This window comes from Vanessa cardui, chromosome 13 (assembly GCF_905220365.1).
Source record: "Vanessa cardui chromosome 13, ilVanCard2.1, whole genome shotgun sequence".
NCBI lineage: Eukaryota > Metazoa > Arthropoda > Insecta > Lepidoptera > Nymphalidae > Vanessa > Vanessa cardui.
Window position 1 is genome coordinate 12,217,408 of NC_061135.1, and position 17,924 is coordinate 12,235,331.

General features: G+C 32.7%; 1 protein-coding gene across 2 annotated transcripts in view; it reads right to left on the reverse strand.

Moving 5' to 3' along the window:
• The window catches only part of LOC124534815 (acetylcholine receptor subunit beta-like 2), a 61,425-nt gene that overhangs the window by 22,908 nt on the left and 20,593 nt on the right, over positions 1 to 17,924 (reverse strand). For both annotated transcript variants that reach the window (XM_047110835.1, XM_047110834.1), the window contains 3 exons: positions 16,327 to 16,479; positions 12,847 to 12,962; positions 11,653 to 11,765 (listed from right to left, as the gene is read on the reverse strand). In XM_047110835.1, the coding sequence (XP_046966791.1) occupies positions 11,653 to 11,765; positions 12,847 to 12,962; positions 16,327 to 16,479 (382 nt within the window). The remainder of the gene's footprint in view (positions 1 to 11,652; positions 11,766 to 12,846; positions 12,963 to 16,326; positions 16,480 to 17,924) is intronic.

The following is a 17,924-nucleotide window of genomic DNA, read 5'->3' on the forward strand; positions in this document are numbered from 1 at the left end:
GATGTTAACATTAGAATGCCATTTTTTTTTAATAAAACCTCTATGTTCGCAAACCTTTGCCTTATTTCAAAATATCAACGAGACAAAAAAAAACATTCAACCGTCAAATTAGTTCGAAATACAAAATAAAATATATGTAGTTTATTTACACTGCCGTTTCGAGTTCCGACAATCAAGAACGGCAAAATCAACGAAACACGTGCTACGTTCGTTCGAACAAATAAATTTCACAAACATCTGGCGACCAAGATTTCCTCGTCAGTTCTTATCCAAGGTCTCGATTTATTTACCTTACGATATTGAGGTATTTTTCTATTTTACCTTTGAATATTTTTCTTGTATGTCGCACCCGCGATTTTCGATTTAAATGGCAAATAGTGTAAAAAATTGTAAATATTTGCTGCTCGTTCTTTGATAGATAAGGCAATAAACACATTAGGCACAATTTATATGACAAACAGACGTGTGTATACAACATATATAACATGTTTATTTCATTTAAAGATTATTGGCAGTTATAGGGTTTGTTGATACAACTTAGAACTTCGAACTTTTAGTAATAAAGTAAAGTAACAGTCTGTAAAATACCCACTGCTGGGCTAAGGCCTCCTCTTCCATTAAGGAGAGGGCTTGGAACATATTCCACCACGCTGTTCCAATGGGGGTTGATGGAATGCAAATATGGCAGAATTTTGATGAAATTAGACACATGCAGGTTTCCTCACGATGTTTTTCTTCACCGCTGAGCACGAGATGAATTATAAACACAAATTAAGCACATATATATAGTGGTGCTTGCTTGGTTTTGAACCCGAAATCACCGATTAAGATGGACGCGTTCTAACCAATGGGCCATCTCAGCTCCTTTTAGTAATAAAATTTAAAAGTTCCTAACGCTTAAATTAAAATCATTCACATCAATCTGGTTTTCTGTTCTATTGACACTCCGAACTACAATTATGTACATGCATGTTTATATATTTATGGACTAAAGAAGTTTACAATTAAAAAAAGAGTAACTACAGAACTCAGTTAACCTTCAATTCGAAATATAACTATACTATGTTCTACCGGTACTATATATTACAATGATAGGGTAAACCTACCCAGATAGGGTTGTCCCAAAAATCAAGTTAGGTCGTGCGTGCGTTGTGACTGATCTCTATCTGGATGATCCAGATTGCCATCTCTTGGACTTTTATTTTAAAATAAAACTTAAAGCTTTACTCTTAAATATCACCTGCGCTACGATTTGATAAAATACGCCCAATATTTAAATAATTAATATATCCAGACATTTGTGAAGAAATGCTTGTATAGTACGACACAACTTAGATGTCGCATCGGCAAAATTCGTAAAACCGATCCCATCCGAATTGAGTACGCTATCCCAAACTATCAATATTAATTTCTCATGCTAATATGATCTTTGTACAAACGTAATAACTTGTAATATCATACGAACTAATATATTCGTCAATTTGACGCGTCGATTAACATGCACTCGCTTTCTCTGACGCGTGAATCTATAGCGACGAATGGCGTCGAATGGCGCGATAGGGAACTATTTCTATTGGTTGTGTGAATCGTCAGTAATCGATTTTATTTTCATTCCATTGCATTTTCCCATGCTACATCTAATTTGTGTCGTGCTATACATACAAAACTAATCTGAACTAATATTATAAATGTGAAAGTAGCTCAAATGTCTGTCTGTCGCTCTTTCCAACCAAAGAACCGAATTTGACGAAATTTGCTATAACGTAAACTTGAAGGAAGGACATAGGCTACTTTTTTGCCTAATACATAATTCAAACTCAAACTCAAATAACTTTATTCAATAAAGAAGCAATACACTTTCTTATTGATGGTCAATTGAAACACTACCACCGGTTCGGAAAAGAAAATACCCTGACCTGAGAAGAACCGGCGAAAGAAACTCAGCGGGTTTTTTTTTGTTTGTCTCATATATTATATAAACAATTTAATATGAGATGAAATAGCTAGGAGGCGATCGTTTCGTTCCCAAGGTGTGCTATATATCATAAACTCACTAATTTTATAATAACCTTTTGCACAGAAGCGTTCCTTAATATATTTTTTTTAATTTGGCAACAGAGGCATTTTGAACGCTTTCTGGGATCCTGTTGTAAAACCGTATACATTGCCCCACAAAGAAGTTACTGACTCTATGTAATCGAGTAACAGGAGTAACAAGTTTGTGTTTGTTCCTTGTACTAATGCTATGAGTATCACATTTTCTCATGAAATCACTAATATTTTGTCGTACATACATAACATTGCAGAATATATAACAACAACAGCCTGTAAATTTCCACTGCTGGGCTAAAGGCCTCCTCTCCATTGAGGAGAAGGTTTGGAACATATTCCACCAGGCTGTTCCAATGCGGGTTGGTGGAATACACATGTGGCAGAATTTCATTGAAATTAGACATATGCAGGTTTCCTCACGATGTTTTCCTTCACCGCTGAGCACGAGATGAATTATAAAGACAAATTAAGCACATGAATCAGCGGTGCTTGCCTGGGTTTGAACCCGCAAACATCGGTTAAGATGCACGCGTTCTAACCACTGGGCCATCTCGACTCTTGAATATATATTGTATTTTAATAATAACCCTAAAACGCGAGCCAAGCCGCGGGCGACGTCTAGTTTCTTATAATTTATGTACATATATCTAAATACATACTCCTGTAGTTGACTGTATCTTATTATGATTATTCTGTTGCCGGATATTCGGATTACTTCTCAGAATTTTGTCAACGTAATGGAAGAATAACGTACGATGATATTTTATATTGGAAAATTTTATCTCTAGTGGAGAACATGAAATATAAAAGAAAATTCTGTTACCGGTTCAGTCCCCGAGGCTGCTGATCAAAGGATGTGTAGTCCTTTCAATATTTATAACAAACAAATAAATTAATAGGAAAAAAAGTACATTTTAAATACAAGCTCCCATTTCGATGGTCTAAAAATAATTAAAAAAAACTTAAGTAAATTAACATATTTTTAGTACGTTATACAATTATCATTTCTCACCATTAATAATTCTATGCAGAAATTTATTTTCTTAAGAAATACTAAAAAATTACAGATCACATAGATGAACCAAGTCAAATTTTAAGTTTCAATGTATTCGAAGTTAATTGGACTGATTTAATTTAATAGATTTATTTCATGGCAAACATTTTTATAGCTGGACTTTGTGCAAGCCCTTCTAGGTAACACTCATTATATATTCTACTACGAAACAGCAAGATTTAGTATTTTTGTGTTCCGATTTGAAGGGTAAGTTGAACCAGCGAAACCACAGGCCCAAGGGACAAAGTATCTAAGTTACCCTTTTTAGTAGCGCATTGATTATAACATGTGATTGAAAATTCTTATGTATAATATGTTTATCAGATGGAGGCTCTGAGTCTGGCTCTGACTCTCTTATGAAAAATATGGTTTTTATTTATTAAAGAATGTTATATGTTCAGCATAAATGCTTTAGAACTGATTTCAATTGTTTCATCGGTAAAGTCATCAAATACGCATATTACTTCTTCTTCTACTGAACTTGACTTCCATTTTAACATTTGTTTTTTAAGAACTTTCGTTTGTTAAATAAATTAATAATTAAATAAAACATATATTATATAGTACTAATTTTCGCCCGCAGCTTAGCCTGTGGGTGTGGTTCGTTGGGATTCAAGATTGCTGCGTATCAAATTTCATACAATTCGCTTCAGTGCGTTTGACGAGAAAGAACGAAAAAAAAGAGAGAAAATGAACAAAGCGATTTTTATAAAAAAATATTAGCACAGATAAAAATTAAATTTTAAAGTCGTTAAATTCAAATTTTCATTTTCAAAACATTGGTCGAATTTCTACCACTTAACGATCATAAAATAATAAAACGTAAATGGTAACTGGTATTTTCATACCTTATATAAATAAAAAAAAAATGATGGATTCGGATATTTTTTCATATCGAAATGCATAAAAACGCGGGTAAGTGACAATGAAACTGCAAATATGACCTGAAAAATTAACAAACAATGTAAATATCATATGATCTCGAACATTCAGTTTGTTCGGATCGAGAAACAATGGTACTGGGTCACTGGGTTGCTGGACCATTTGAATCCTTATACAGGCTGTTCAATTTTCACTTTGCTTTTACTTTCGATTATCGAATACTTGCGACTTTGTGTGCGAATCACAATATCGACAATATAAGAATAATGAAATGTTATACGTATATTATACAACTAGAGACCCGCCTCGGCTTCGCACGGGTGCAATACTGCTACTTAATATACTACAGAATTTGTTTATTTACGACATCACATTATAAACTTCTAAAATTATCAGTGTTTCTTTACTATACATATGTCCATGTGTGTATAATCACCTTCCTCTCGAATCACTCTATCTATTTATTAAAAAAAACTGCATCAAAATCCGTTGCGTAATTTTTTAAAGATCTAATCATACATAGGAACAGATATTGGTAAGCAAATTCGTTTTATACTATGTAATGATGACTAAACAAAAATTAAATACATAGCTGACAAGAAGTTACATTAACACTAATTACATTAAATTACTTAATCTAAAAAATGTCACCAAAGAGAAAAGCTATAAAATATTTAAGAAACAAACACTGCGTGTTCCAAATAGGTATTTAGCTTCCATATTGGTTTATAATACCAAACACTAAGGTTCAATTTTGCCTAATAGTAAAAATAGTGGTCAATTATTTCAGACCAAGTCTTTATAGTATTAGTAAAATCTAGGAGTAACTTAGGCTAAAATAATTTTTTTTTTGTTAAATTCAAACGCGTACAAGGTCGCGGGCACAGCTAGTTAGACATAAAATTAGAATACACATAAATTATTTTTAAATAAATGAATTTCCAATTACTTTATTTCGGATTTGAACAACTTTACTGTTAATTTTTTTTTAATCAAAAATATTATAAATGGCATATTTTACACGATTTTTAATTATCTTTTAGATTAAAAATTAATGAAAGCAAGATAAAAATCGTCAAAGACAATTTATTTCAATTTCCAATAACATTTAATAAAGCAAAATAACATTAATTAAAACTGGCAGGTAATTTCTGCGATATTATTTAAATGAACAAAAATTTTCCTGAAATATTTTTTTTAGTACAAGATTACTTTAGCGTAAGTACAATCGAGGAAAAAATGTTTTAAAATTTTAAACCGTAATTAAAGAAAAATCATACTTTTAAACCAGTTTTAAAGATTTTAAGCAAATAATTAGAAAATATACTACACACAAATACGTAGCTTCGATTTCCAAAGATACCATTTTATTTTAAATTTTGAAACTGAATCATTAAACCACTGTTGCATAAAGAGCAAAGCAACAAACACACACATTACAATTCTATTATGAACTACTTACTAGTCCCGGCTTCGCACGGCTAGAATAAGGTAAATAAAACATTTATCAAAAGACATGTAGCTGTAATTTACGAGGTACAGTCAAGTACAGCATACTTTAGTATATTTAAACAAAATATAAGCGAACTAACGACCTGCCATGTCTTCACACGAGTGTAATTCTAGTACTAGATTTACTACAGAATTTATTTTTTACGACATTACTTTTAAAACCTCTAGACTTTTCAGTATTTCTCTACTATATTTTACATGTATTACACATATAAACCTTCTTCTTTAATCAATCTTTCTATTAATAAAAGTCACATCAAAATCCGTTGTGTAATTTTAAAGATCTAAGCAAATATAGGGACAGACAGTGGTAAGCGACTTTGTTTTAAACTACATAATGAGTATACAACAAAACCTAATGTCGTTAGTCTCTAGTATTTTATTATTATAAAATTATTTTAGTAAAAAAATATACATGTGTATTGTACCTATATGTATGTTCTGGCCGTCTCAAAGAGACGCACACTTTATATTATGTATAAATATGTTTTTATGTGTTTCTAAGTGAGCCAGTATAGCTACAGGCACAAGGGACATATCATCTTTTAAATAAAACTAGTTTTAATTAAATGTGTAATAATCGCGAAAATTTAAGACAACATATCATCTTAGTTCCCGAGACTGGTGGCAGATTGACGATGTAAGGAATAGTTAATGTTTCTTACTGCGATGGTAACCATTTTCATATGCGATGGTAACCACATACATTTACACAAATGTGGTGACTGTTGATGGTCCTTAAGATCTTTTTCTTTTTCGTATTCCTTCATTACTGGAGGTCGTCATTGTACCGATGTGTCGACTAGCTTCCACACCACTCTGTTCTTGGCTATTCTCAGGGCAGTCGGAATATTGAGTCCCGTTATATTTTCAATCTGGTCGGACCAGCGGGTAGCGGGTAGGTAGTCGCCCGCGTATAGATATACCTTGTTTAGAAAAAACGCCCGAAAGAGAAGAAGGGGAAGAGGAAGAGAGGAGTGAAGAGGGCGTTGTGATAATATGTAGTAATACATTATAGGGACTAAGCCAAAAAGTTCCCTTTACTTAAGTTTTCATTTCAAAGTTTAATCTTAAATACTTGTAACGAGCGCTCCCGAACCGAGTTTTCTTATCGTAAAAGTTTATACACGCCCTACATTTTTATGATTTAAGCAATTGTGCACGCGACTGTACATAGTGCGGAGGGAACAGTGTAAAATTAAAATTCCCCTATAAATAGCTTCCAGTACGAAGTGCTGTTCAATTTGCGTGTATTTTAAAACCACAATATTATACTTGGTATTATTTTAAAAGAAGACATAAAGATAATAAAAATAACTAAGAAAAAATAAACTGTCAATATCCCACGTCTGGGCTTAAGCTATCACCCATTGAGGTTTGAAGCTAATTCTTCTACGGTGCTCCAACACGAATTAATGGATAATAATTTTACGCGTGCATCTTAACCGATGATTGCGGGTTCAATCCCAGGCAAGCACCAATGATTGTTCATGTGTTTAGTTTGTGTTTGTTAATCTCGTGCTCAGCGGTGAAGAAAAACATCGTGAGGGAGCTTGCATGTGTCTAATTTCATAGAAATTCTGTCACACGTGTATTCCACCAATCCGCATTGGAACGTGGTGGAATATGTTCCAAAATCTCTTCTCAAAGGGAGAGGAGGCCTTAGCAGTGGGAAATTTACAGGCTATTGTTGTTGTTGGTGTTGTTAAGAAAACGTATGCTGTTAAGTTGGGTATATACTATACCTTTCGTAGGCTCATGAAAGTTTTCCATCATCGAATACGAAATGTATATACATATATGGATGATATATTCAGTTTCCAAAATTAAAATGTTTTAACTTAGTCCACTTTAAATATTCCAAGTTAATTTATTCTCTATTTTGTACCTCAAAGGATGGTTGGAAGAGATTGAGATAAGAACGCTTTTGTTCGCTTTTTTTTTTGTTTTCGTTAAATTTAGTAAGCAATAAGGAGATTTCCGCTTTGCATAGCTGTGTCCTAGTTTCAAGGGTGAATGAATCATTGCGTATACAAGGAAATATATTGCTATATTATATCATCTTGGTGGATTTTGGTCAGGGTGACCAAGAGAGACCAGGCAACTTCGTAAATGCATTCTCTCTCACTCTCATAATCGAGTTCGGGCACAACAAAAATCAAAATCAAAATATATATTATTCAAGTAAGCTTTTACAAGCACTTTTGAATCGTCATTTTACAACTATTTTAAGTAAAGCTACCACCGTTTCGGAAAGTAGATTCTACCGAGAGGAACCGGCAAGAAACTCAATAGTTACTCTTTTCTTTCTTCACCAAAGCCTTTACATACTTTCAAACACGGGAATGTGCACACTTCTTACTTCCAAGCTGTTACTGTTTTTGAACCAAAAACCTTCGGATATTTGCCCTTATATGTAGCGACTAGACTAATAAGACTATCATATATAGAGTCAATAAAACATATTTTAAAATGGTCATCTATTGTGATAATCACAATCCTTTGATGTTACCGACTATTTATGGATTCGTCCTTTATAGTAGAGTACATTCCAGCATGCTTCCTGTTCCGCGCTGACCCGAGCCAGCGTGAAACCACAAACCGTGGACCCTGCTTTAACTCTCATTGTTGGTGCATATACCGTATATGAAATGGTTTAGTTACTAGAATTATCTTTCATGAGATATATTCTATGTTATTAATATTAAACACTAGCGGTCTGTCCCGGTTTCGCACGAGTGAACATAAAGTTTATTTATTAAATATTTTTACCTTTTATTTACATTTTTTTTTCTTTCTTCCGACATGCTTACCAATTGTCGTTCTATATCAACTTATTTACATAAAAATCTTAATAAATATACTACCTACACCTATACCGTCTGTCTATTATTGAAAACTGCATGAAAATCAGATCAGTAGTTTTGTAGTTTATCACGAACACACAGACATTCAGACGCGGCCGGGGGACTTTGTTTTATAATATGTATTGATTACTAGACTTGTAGTATTTTACTTGAACAATATAAAATAAAAAATAAAAACGATTATGATGTAAAAATCTTAATTGTATATTATTTTGGGAAGAGTTTGCTTCTCCACGCGGCTTCTCACAATTTTAAAGGAAGATCATGATGTGTAAAAAACGTTGCAAACATCCTTCCTTTAAGTTCATACCAAACTTATAATATAAGATAAATTTGGTTCATTGGTTTAGCCGTGAAAGGACAACAAACAGATAAACAGACAATGTTACTTTCGCATTTATAAAATTAGTTTACTTCGTGGTAATGCTTTTTGCAAGCCCGTCTGGGTAGGTACCACCCAGACGGGCTTGCAAAAACGGGCCAGTTATTCTACCACCAAATAACAGTACTCAGTATTGTTGTGTTCCGGTCTGAAGGTTGAGTGAGCCAGTGTAACTACAGGCACAAGGGACAACATAACATAACATCTTAGTTCCCAAGGTTGGTAGCACATTGACGATGTAAGGAATAGTTAATATTTCTTAAAGCGTCATTGTCTATGGGCGATGGTGACCACTTACCATCAGGTGGCCCATATGCTCGTCCGCCAACCTATACCATAAACAAATTAGTATAGATTTAAATACTATACAAGGTTCTCAACAGGAATGGGTAAAAATGTGTGTTACGTAGCCAAAAAACAAAAATATACCTTTATACTGTGAGAGTTCAACAGGGGTCAAATCGCGATTGAAGAAATAATTAAATGGAATAAAAAGCAAGATTTTTTAATTAGGAACCGTGACTTCACCGTCGGAATTCCCTTTAGTGATCCAATGTCAAAGACGAAAGGATAAAAAAGGAAAAACTTCTTTTAAATAATTTGAATGAACGAATGAATGATCTTACTTAATTGAAAACAATACAATCTACATTAAAATATAAATAAAAACATTTTGTTTGACTAAAATACAAAACGTGACTTTTTTTCAAGAATACCGACACATTATGTTGCCTATTATATATATTATAGTAAAATTGTTATTGAATACACACCTTGATCAAAAAATCCAAAAGGCGAACTGTAATATCACATTATAATTACAAAAGTAATTATGTCTGTTTGTTTACTTGTATTGCTTACGTATTGAATTTCAAGAGTCAGTAGGGGCGGCAAAAAATTGAATAGCCTACTAGCCTACTAACGGCAAATTTGTAAATCCGCCACTGATCGTAACAATGACATCGAAATCTATCTATCGGTCCAAAAATCTACTCTAACATAATATTATAAATGTCTACTATGTCTGTTTGTTTTGCTTTTACTATACCAATAAAACAAGTGATGATGGAATGGCGTGTGTAAGTTTGGATCAAAAATTGAATTTCAAGCAAGTACTGTCACCGGGATAGCTAGTATAATGCTAAAGCACTTTTCCAATTTTTGAATTTGAAATACGTCATTTAAATTATAAACTCAACGTAAGCTACTAAATAATATCGAAGTGACAATTTATCTTAAATTATCGTTCATCGCTTGTATTTTTCCCGCTCAGAGATACTATTACGACTCGACGAGGTCGTGAATATTTAAACAAACCATAAATAAACGACATTTTTACTATAAATTTCAACAACAAACGCAATATTCGTTTCTCATCCGTAACGGCAATATCGCCGCGTTAAAGATTTATAAAAATTTAAAAGAACACTTTACATTTTTATACAACATTGTAAACATGTCAATGAATATTTAAATTAAAGCAAATATTACTGGAGCTGAAATGGCCCAGTGGTTAGAATGCGTGCATCTTAATCGATGATTGCGGGTTCAAACCCAGGCAATCACCACTATATATATGTGCTTAATTTATGTTTATTATTCATCTCGTGCTCGGCGGTGAAGGAAAACATCGTGAGGAAACCACACATGTGCATTCCACCAACCCATATTGGAACAGCGTGGTGGAATATGTTCCAAAACCTTCTCCTTAATGGGAAAGGAGGCCTTATCTCAGCAGTGGGAAATGTACAGGCTGTTACTTTACTTTTTTTAAATATTACTGTTATAGAAGAAAATGAATTCGGGACGCAGCATCCTATATATATAAACATATACATATGTAACGAAAGAATACTAGCTGAACCTGCGATTTTACCCGAGCGAAATGTATAAAACAGAAAATTCTGACCCCATTTTACCCCCTTAGGGAGTAAAGTGAGGTTTAGTAAAATACATTCTTGGCGGATGCTTTTTATAAGGATACCTATGTGACGAATTTCAAGTTTGTAGATGTTATAGTTTCTAAGTTTTTGTGATTACTTAGTGAGTGGTATTTACAGAATCATATTAATATTTTTTTAATAGAATAACTAGAACTATTATTAAAATCGAAGAACCGGACTAAACTGGTCTTCCCTTTCTCTACCTTTAAGGAACAGGTTTGGAATCGAATCAAAATCGTCATTACCTCGAAATTTCTAAAGATACAAAAACAAAAACCTTAGGGGTCGTAAATGAAGAGGTTTATTACAAAAGATTTAGGAACGTGTGTCTAATGCTTCATTCCATTACGTTAAGATTATGATTGTGATAATCTCTTTATATAAAAGGACGCTGATAACCATTTCATTGTATGAGTCTGTAAAATAATTTGAGTTTACGCCCTTTTTACTCTGCTGTTATGAATTTTATAAATGTGACATTTTGTATGTTAAAATATTTGTTACTTAATCACGCAGCAGTGACTGGACTTATTTAGATGAAATTTTAACAGATGTAGCGTAAGATTTTTTTCATGCCGTTGAAACCTTCAGAAAGTTACCCAGGCCCTTCGTTACGCATAGCGTGCGAAAGCCTTCCCGTGGCGCCAACCAGATCTATCCCAGTACATAGTCCTTAATAGTAACTTGGCTTACCTTTACTAATGACTTCTGGTTCATTTACGTTTTTAATTTAAGAACGTCCCATGATATTTAAAAACATCCTATATTTTAAGACGAATAAGACCTTTATCATCCCAAACACGTCAACAATTTACATCATCACGTTTAGTTACGATACAAGCAAATACCAATTTCCATTAAGGTTTCAAGAACTAATTATGCAAAAACTGTAATTTCTATGACTTTTCTTTGTGTTGTGTTAAATGATTTCTGTTTTTATAATATGCTAAGTTCACTCACCTCATTATCTTTATCAGCGTCCTTAATGTGTTGGGCAATGAAACGCACACTCTGTAAAGCAGCTGCCACTTCCGGAGACAGGTGACGGGGCAACATATTCTCAGACTCCGTTACTGTGAGATAAGAGACACTGTTATATATCACTATTAAAGGAACAACATTAACATTTCAGTTATATAAGGAAGCCATACTGGAAAATTTGCCGTTTGTTGGTAAGTAATTATCACCCATAGACAATGACTAAGGATCCCTTATTGCCAATGTGACCAACATTGCAAACTTTACATTTATATCTCATGTTGTTGTTATAAAATCAAAATATACTTTATTTAAGTAGACTTTTGAATCGTCATTTAACAACTATATTAAGAGAAAGTAACACCGGTTCGGAAAGTAGATTCTACCGAGAAAAACCGCAAGGAACTCAGTACTCACTTTCAATATTTAAAATGGATCATTCACCCTTCAAACCGGAACACAATAATATTTAAAGCGCTAGAGTACCTTATGAGTGAATAACCTAAACAAAATTTCACAAAGCCCTACGACCAACTAAATTCTGAATTACTTTTCAGTCAAAAGACAGACCAAGATTTATAACAATACAAACATCTTAGTTACTATAGTTAGACGTGGAGTTACGGTACAGGTCTAACTATAATGTAATGTAAGGTCTACACGACACAGACTTGGCACATACTTTGTCGTACGGACATCTATACCGACTTACAAGTCTGAATAAATAAGTCTATCGACAAAATGTCTGTTTAACTTTTCATTACATCCGACTTTTAGTTTTGAGGATGCAGAGTTCTTCAAACAATTTTCTGAGCAGACAATATGATAGACAGACTTTTAACTTTCATAATAAGAGAGCCTTTTTAATGCAAAGCTCAGACTTTTCCAAAAATCCGACTTTTGTCTGAACTGCTAAGTTTCACAGACAAATTCAATAGTAATCTGTACCAAGTCAGTGGGGTGTGCACCTACTACATTACCCTATATTCCAAATAATTATAATTTTCATAGGTTATCATGATCGCTTACCATACGAGGTGGAAAATATCATTATAGATATTTTTGAGTAATAATGTGATCAGCTCCATGATGCAAATTGAATTATTTGAAAAAACAAATGCCAAAATTTATGTACATATTAATTTATTTTCTTGAAAAATATTATTTTATTATTACCTGAAGGTCTCTGATGAACCCCAGCTCCAAGCATATCGTCCTCTGGCGCTGGTGATTTCCTATAATCGCCATCATCACCCTTCGTGCTTCCAAACGCATCGGTCAGACTGTCCCTGCTACAAAAAATCATACGTCAAGGATTTGGAGCAGAACTTAAAACCACGCTCTGAAGTCAAGACCTAAAGTGACCTAAGTACCTAATCAGTGACAATATGTTTATTACGCCTGGGATACAATGGACTTGCTACTTTCTTCAAAAGTGGATTTGTAAAAATCTATATCCGAGTTTTCTTTTTCTTTAAATATTTTATAGGATACCACCACACATATTCATTTAATCAACGGTGAGAAACCTACCATTAAGAAAATAAATTCACCAGGCCTGTAAACAACCGGCGAAAAAAAGCTCTAGAAATTGTTTTACATTTTTTTAATTAGAAAGAAATTGCCAATAAGAGATCGTTTCACGTTACTTTGTAATATTTCCTGACGTTTTTGTTTACAATAAACTTTGTAGTCAATTGAGTTTCTATTGACAGATATAAGACTCATTACTTCTGTATTAAGGGGGAACTGAGTCAGGGAGCGACACGTGCTCCGCTTGATAAATGCGCGAAAACTCAAAATACAAATCTTAACATAAGTTGGATACACACCGAGATTACATATAATATTTATATATATTCTATAATTAACTATTTTTTTACGGATTTAAAAAATGAAAGCGTTTGCTGATGTTGTCGTATATAATGTTTTGTTTTTTAAATAAATTTGATGATTATTTTTCACTTTAGTAATTTATTACACCAGCAAGGCTTAACAATTATACGTAACCGGTCTACTCTGCTTATTATTAAATAATAAGTGACTATTAAATAATAAGTGACTGCCCTGTTACTACTAATTCAAATTAGCTTATCAGCCGGAAAAAAATATTCTTTTTGTATATTAAACGATAAGTGGGGTTTTTACATATATTCCACGTAATGATCAGTTTTATTCAAAGAACTTTTGAAAATTTCGTCTTTAAGGAAGTTGCATTTCGAGACGAACAATTACTTATGATTAATCTAATTCAGTTCAAACAGTTCTTGAATTCTAATTTATGCAAAGTTACGGGCAAATAATATGGGAAAATACCTCTCGGTACGTCCAAATCTTTAGTCTCAAATAACGCTTGAATATTGACTAAAATTATCGCTAATACGCGAACCATTGCCTGCGGCGTAAACATCGTTGGTTAAATCGTAAAATATTTTACATTTTACGTCCCATAAACGTTTACGATAAAATAAGAACCTTATAAAAAGGAATAAATAGTCGCGCTCCGATCCTCTCATAATGGTCTTTACAATAAAAGTTTGAATCGTAAAAAAATCACAACGTCCTTTATCATTCAAAAATGTCACTCCTATTACGTAGATTTCATCTAAATCGATAAACTTTTTAAGTATCCAAAATCGAGAAAACAAGGAGATAAAATGTTATTGCACAAATGGATGAGGTTCTGAAGGTTCTGTCAGATCGATATCTGTTTGCAGCGAATAAAAATTATCGTTTATGTTTTACGACTTATTTATTAGTAATTTCAAATTTACATGACGATTCGGAAATCGCTTAGGAAAGATAATGATGAAAAATACGCAAGGCGTATGTCTAGATCACATCCCTTACTTAGTTTTGATAACTGGTATTTTTATGTAATATTTGCATGACATTTGAAGCTAGCTAGGACATAATTTTAATACAGAATGCAGCTGACATTTCTGGTATGAAACCATATCGTGATTATTTTAATCACAAAATGAACATATTCCATTATTCTTATTTGTTTATCCTATATTTTAAACTGTTTGAATGACTATCAAGTATAGTAAGTATAGTGAGTCTTACCTTTGTTTAAAATTACATAATTTTGAATGTGATTTTGTTAATTAGGATATTTCTCGGTACTAATGTTGTGTATGCAATTCCTCGATTAACAAATCAGTGAGTGCATCAACCTTTATATCATATAATATTGTGTATGTTTAATATGTTTACTGGAAGTGTAGTTATGAAATTAATAATTTTATATATACAGGGTCTTCCAAATAGTCACCCCTATCACCTTCTAGCGGGAATACGTCGAATTACCAATATTCCTGTATATTACTAGTAGCCGCCCGAGGCTGCGCTTGCGTTTTAAGAGCAAAAAAAAGCCTATGTCCATCTTTAGAGTTCCAATTGGCTTCATACTGAATTTCATCAAATTCGGTTCAGTGGTGTTGTAGTGAAAAAGCGATAGACAAACAGACAGACAGAGTTACTTTCGCAGTTATAATATTAATATAGATTAGTATAGATAGGTGTAATGAGCATGAAGCTCACCAGATAGAAAGTGGATTTGCAGATGCTTTGTCAAAATATATGTATACACAGGTCAATGAAGAACAGAATTTAAAATTAATCGTTACTTCCATCTATGATAATAATGAGGCGAGATGGCCCAGCGGTTAGATCGCGTGCATCTTAACCGATGATTGTGCGTTCAACCCAGACAAGTACCTCTGTTATACCTAATATTCGTATTAAGTAATTTATACATTGTGTTCAATTTGTGTTTATAATTCATCTCGTCCTAGGCAGAGAAGGAGAACATCGTGAGGAAACCTGTATGTGTCAAATTTCACCAACCCCCATTGTAACAGCGTGGTGGAATATGTTCCAAACCTCCTCGGCAAAGGGAGAGAAGGCCTTAGCCCAGCAGTGGGAAGTTTAGAAGCTGTTGTTGTTATTGTTTGACTTCTATCAATACAGATTTAATCATACATGTTGCTTTGTTAATAAATTTGTAAACAAATAAAGAAATACAAAAACTCATAAATAACATCACATGCCTCGTGGTATGTGATGTTTTACGTAACAAAATATTGCAAGCCCCGATTACTTTTAAAAAAAATACGTAAACATTTTAAGCTTTGACGATGAGGATTGAATAAACTGTATTATTCGTTATAGTCGAGCTTTTGGAAAAACGTACGCTTTTATATTCGAAAGCGCTTATTTTTATATAAAAAATACTGTTATACCAAAACTTTTATTTAATCCATGATCCATTCTTTCTACGATTCCTCGCGGTCATGATTTGTACAAAAACTTTTTTTAAGAATTTATTATTAACAATTATCATGTAAACAATTATATTTATACATACATATTTGATTAATTATTCAAAGAAAAAGTTAATAAAAGTTGAAAAAGAAGAAGGGCTAAAGCGTCAGTACGCTACTTTGGAAAATGTGTTTTATAACGATGTTATTGAATCTCATTTTCTAAAAGTACCTATTATGCAACATATGCCATTATTCTGTATCATATCACTAATTATCCCCTAAACCACTTTAATAGCTAATTATATTAAAAACAAAAATAAAAATGAATTATTTCATTCATTCACACCTTCATTCTTTCATAATTCAATTTAGCATGTAAACTAACCTCATTTCCAATTCATTCGTGTATCCATTAGATACAAAGGTGTCATCGTAGTCAGGTAATGAGTATTTCGTCCTCCTCATCATGAGGAGCTTCGGCATCAGCTGTAGGAACAGCTTCTTCATCCAGGGTGACATTGTGTGCGTTGATGGTGACCTATATAAATTTATTATTACAAGAAAAAAAAATTATAAACAAATGTAAATATATATCTTCGTCTGAACTCATTATATTTTGAATTAAAAGGCGGGCTTAGACAAAAACCGTGATACCGTTTATAAATAGCATAAATTATTTAATATTAGTAGCAAAGCAAATGTATATAAGTCGTTTTTAATTTAGAAGAATAGTATGTTTTAAATTAACATCATGTTAAACGAAAAAGTAACAATAAGAAGTCTACAAATATCCTTCTTTCAAGATATTCTCTAATAAACGTACCCTTGTTTAAGTGGAGACGATAATAGCATATGTGGATTTAGTCGAACCAGGGATTATCAAATAATTACTGAACTTATACGCCGTTGTGCTTCTAAGGCTTATAAACAACTACTATAGTAGAATCGTCAAACAAAGTAGTTGTTCTTTGACCTTTTTCCCCAACCGATAAGTAACTTTGTCTAGGCCCGCTGACTTTAATATATATTCATAAACCAGACAAAGAGCTGAAAGCCAATTTAAGAAGAGTACTAATTATTACTAATTTTTGTGTATCCATTACAATAAAGTTAATTTTAATTTAGACAGAATTAGTATAACGAAGATCTTTATAAATAAATGAGACTAAAGTTTTTTATATCCTTAATTATAAAAAACATTAATTCAAAATTTGTTTATTTTATATCAGTTTTATAAATGATGCCCTAACGTTATTATTACTATGAAGCTTGACAACGAATAAGCTATACACTGACTTTAATAAATTCAATCTGACACGCGCTTAGAGAAATATCGTCATAATGAGAGCACTATAAGAAACAGTCAAAGAAAATTTACCAATTATAAAAACTAAAAACTTCAAAATGATTGCCCTCTAATTAAACTTACACATACCCGTGAGTTCAATAGACCATTAAATGCTCATCACGACATAAGCACACGCATTCAATAAAGGCGTACTGGTTGCAGTCCAACATCGCATATTTCAACGCCCCATTGTTCCGTTATCGAAACGTTACAATAGAACCATAGATTTATGAGGCGCGCCTTTATACCAGAATTTTAGACCATCTATTTTATTTTGCAATTTCGCAGCAAGCAATTTCATGACAAACTGCCCTTTCCTGAATGCTATTATCCCAAAAGTAAGTGTACTTTAATAATATATTCAGTTTAAACAATTAAAAATGTAATTTCGATATCTTAATGTCATTAAAATCAATTATATTCAACCGCTTGAGAAATAAAAACAATTGTTTGAATTTTTAAATATATTTAGAAGATATTTTGTGCAGCTTATAGTATTAATTAATATATTGCATAACATACATATAAAAAGTTCTAGTTCTACAACAAAGTATAGAAACAAGAAGACGGACACAAGGAAGATAGAAATAGAAACAACTGAAAACATAGCGAGGGATAGTAAGAAGAGGGCAGCG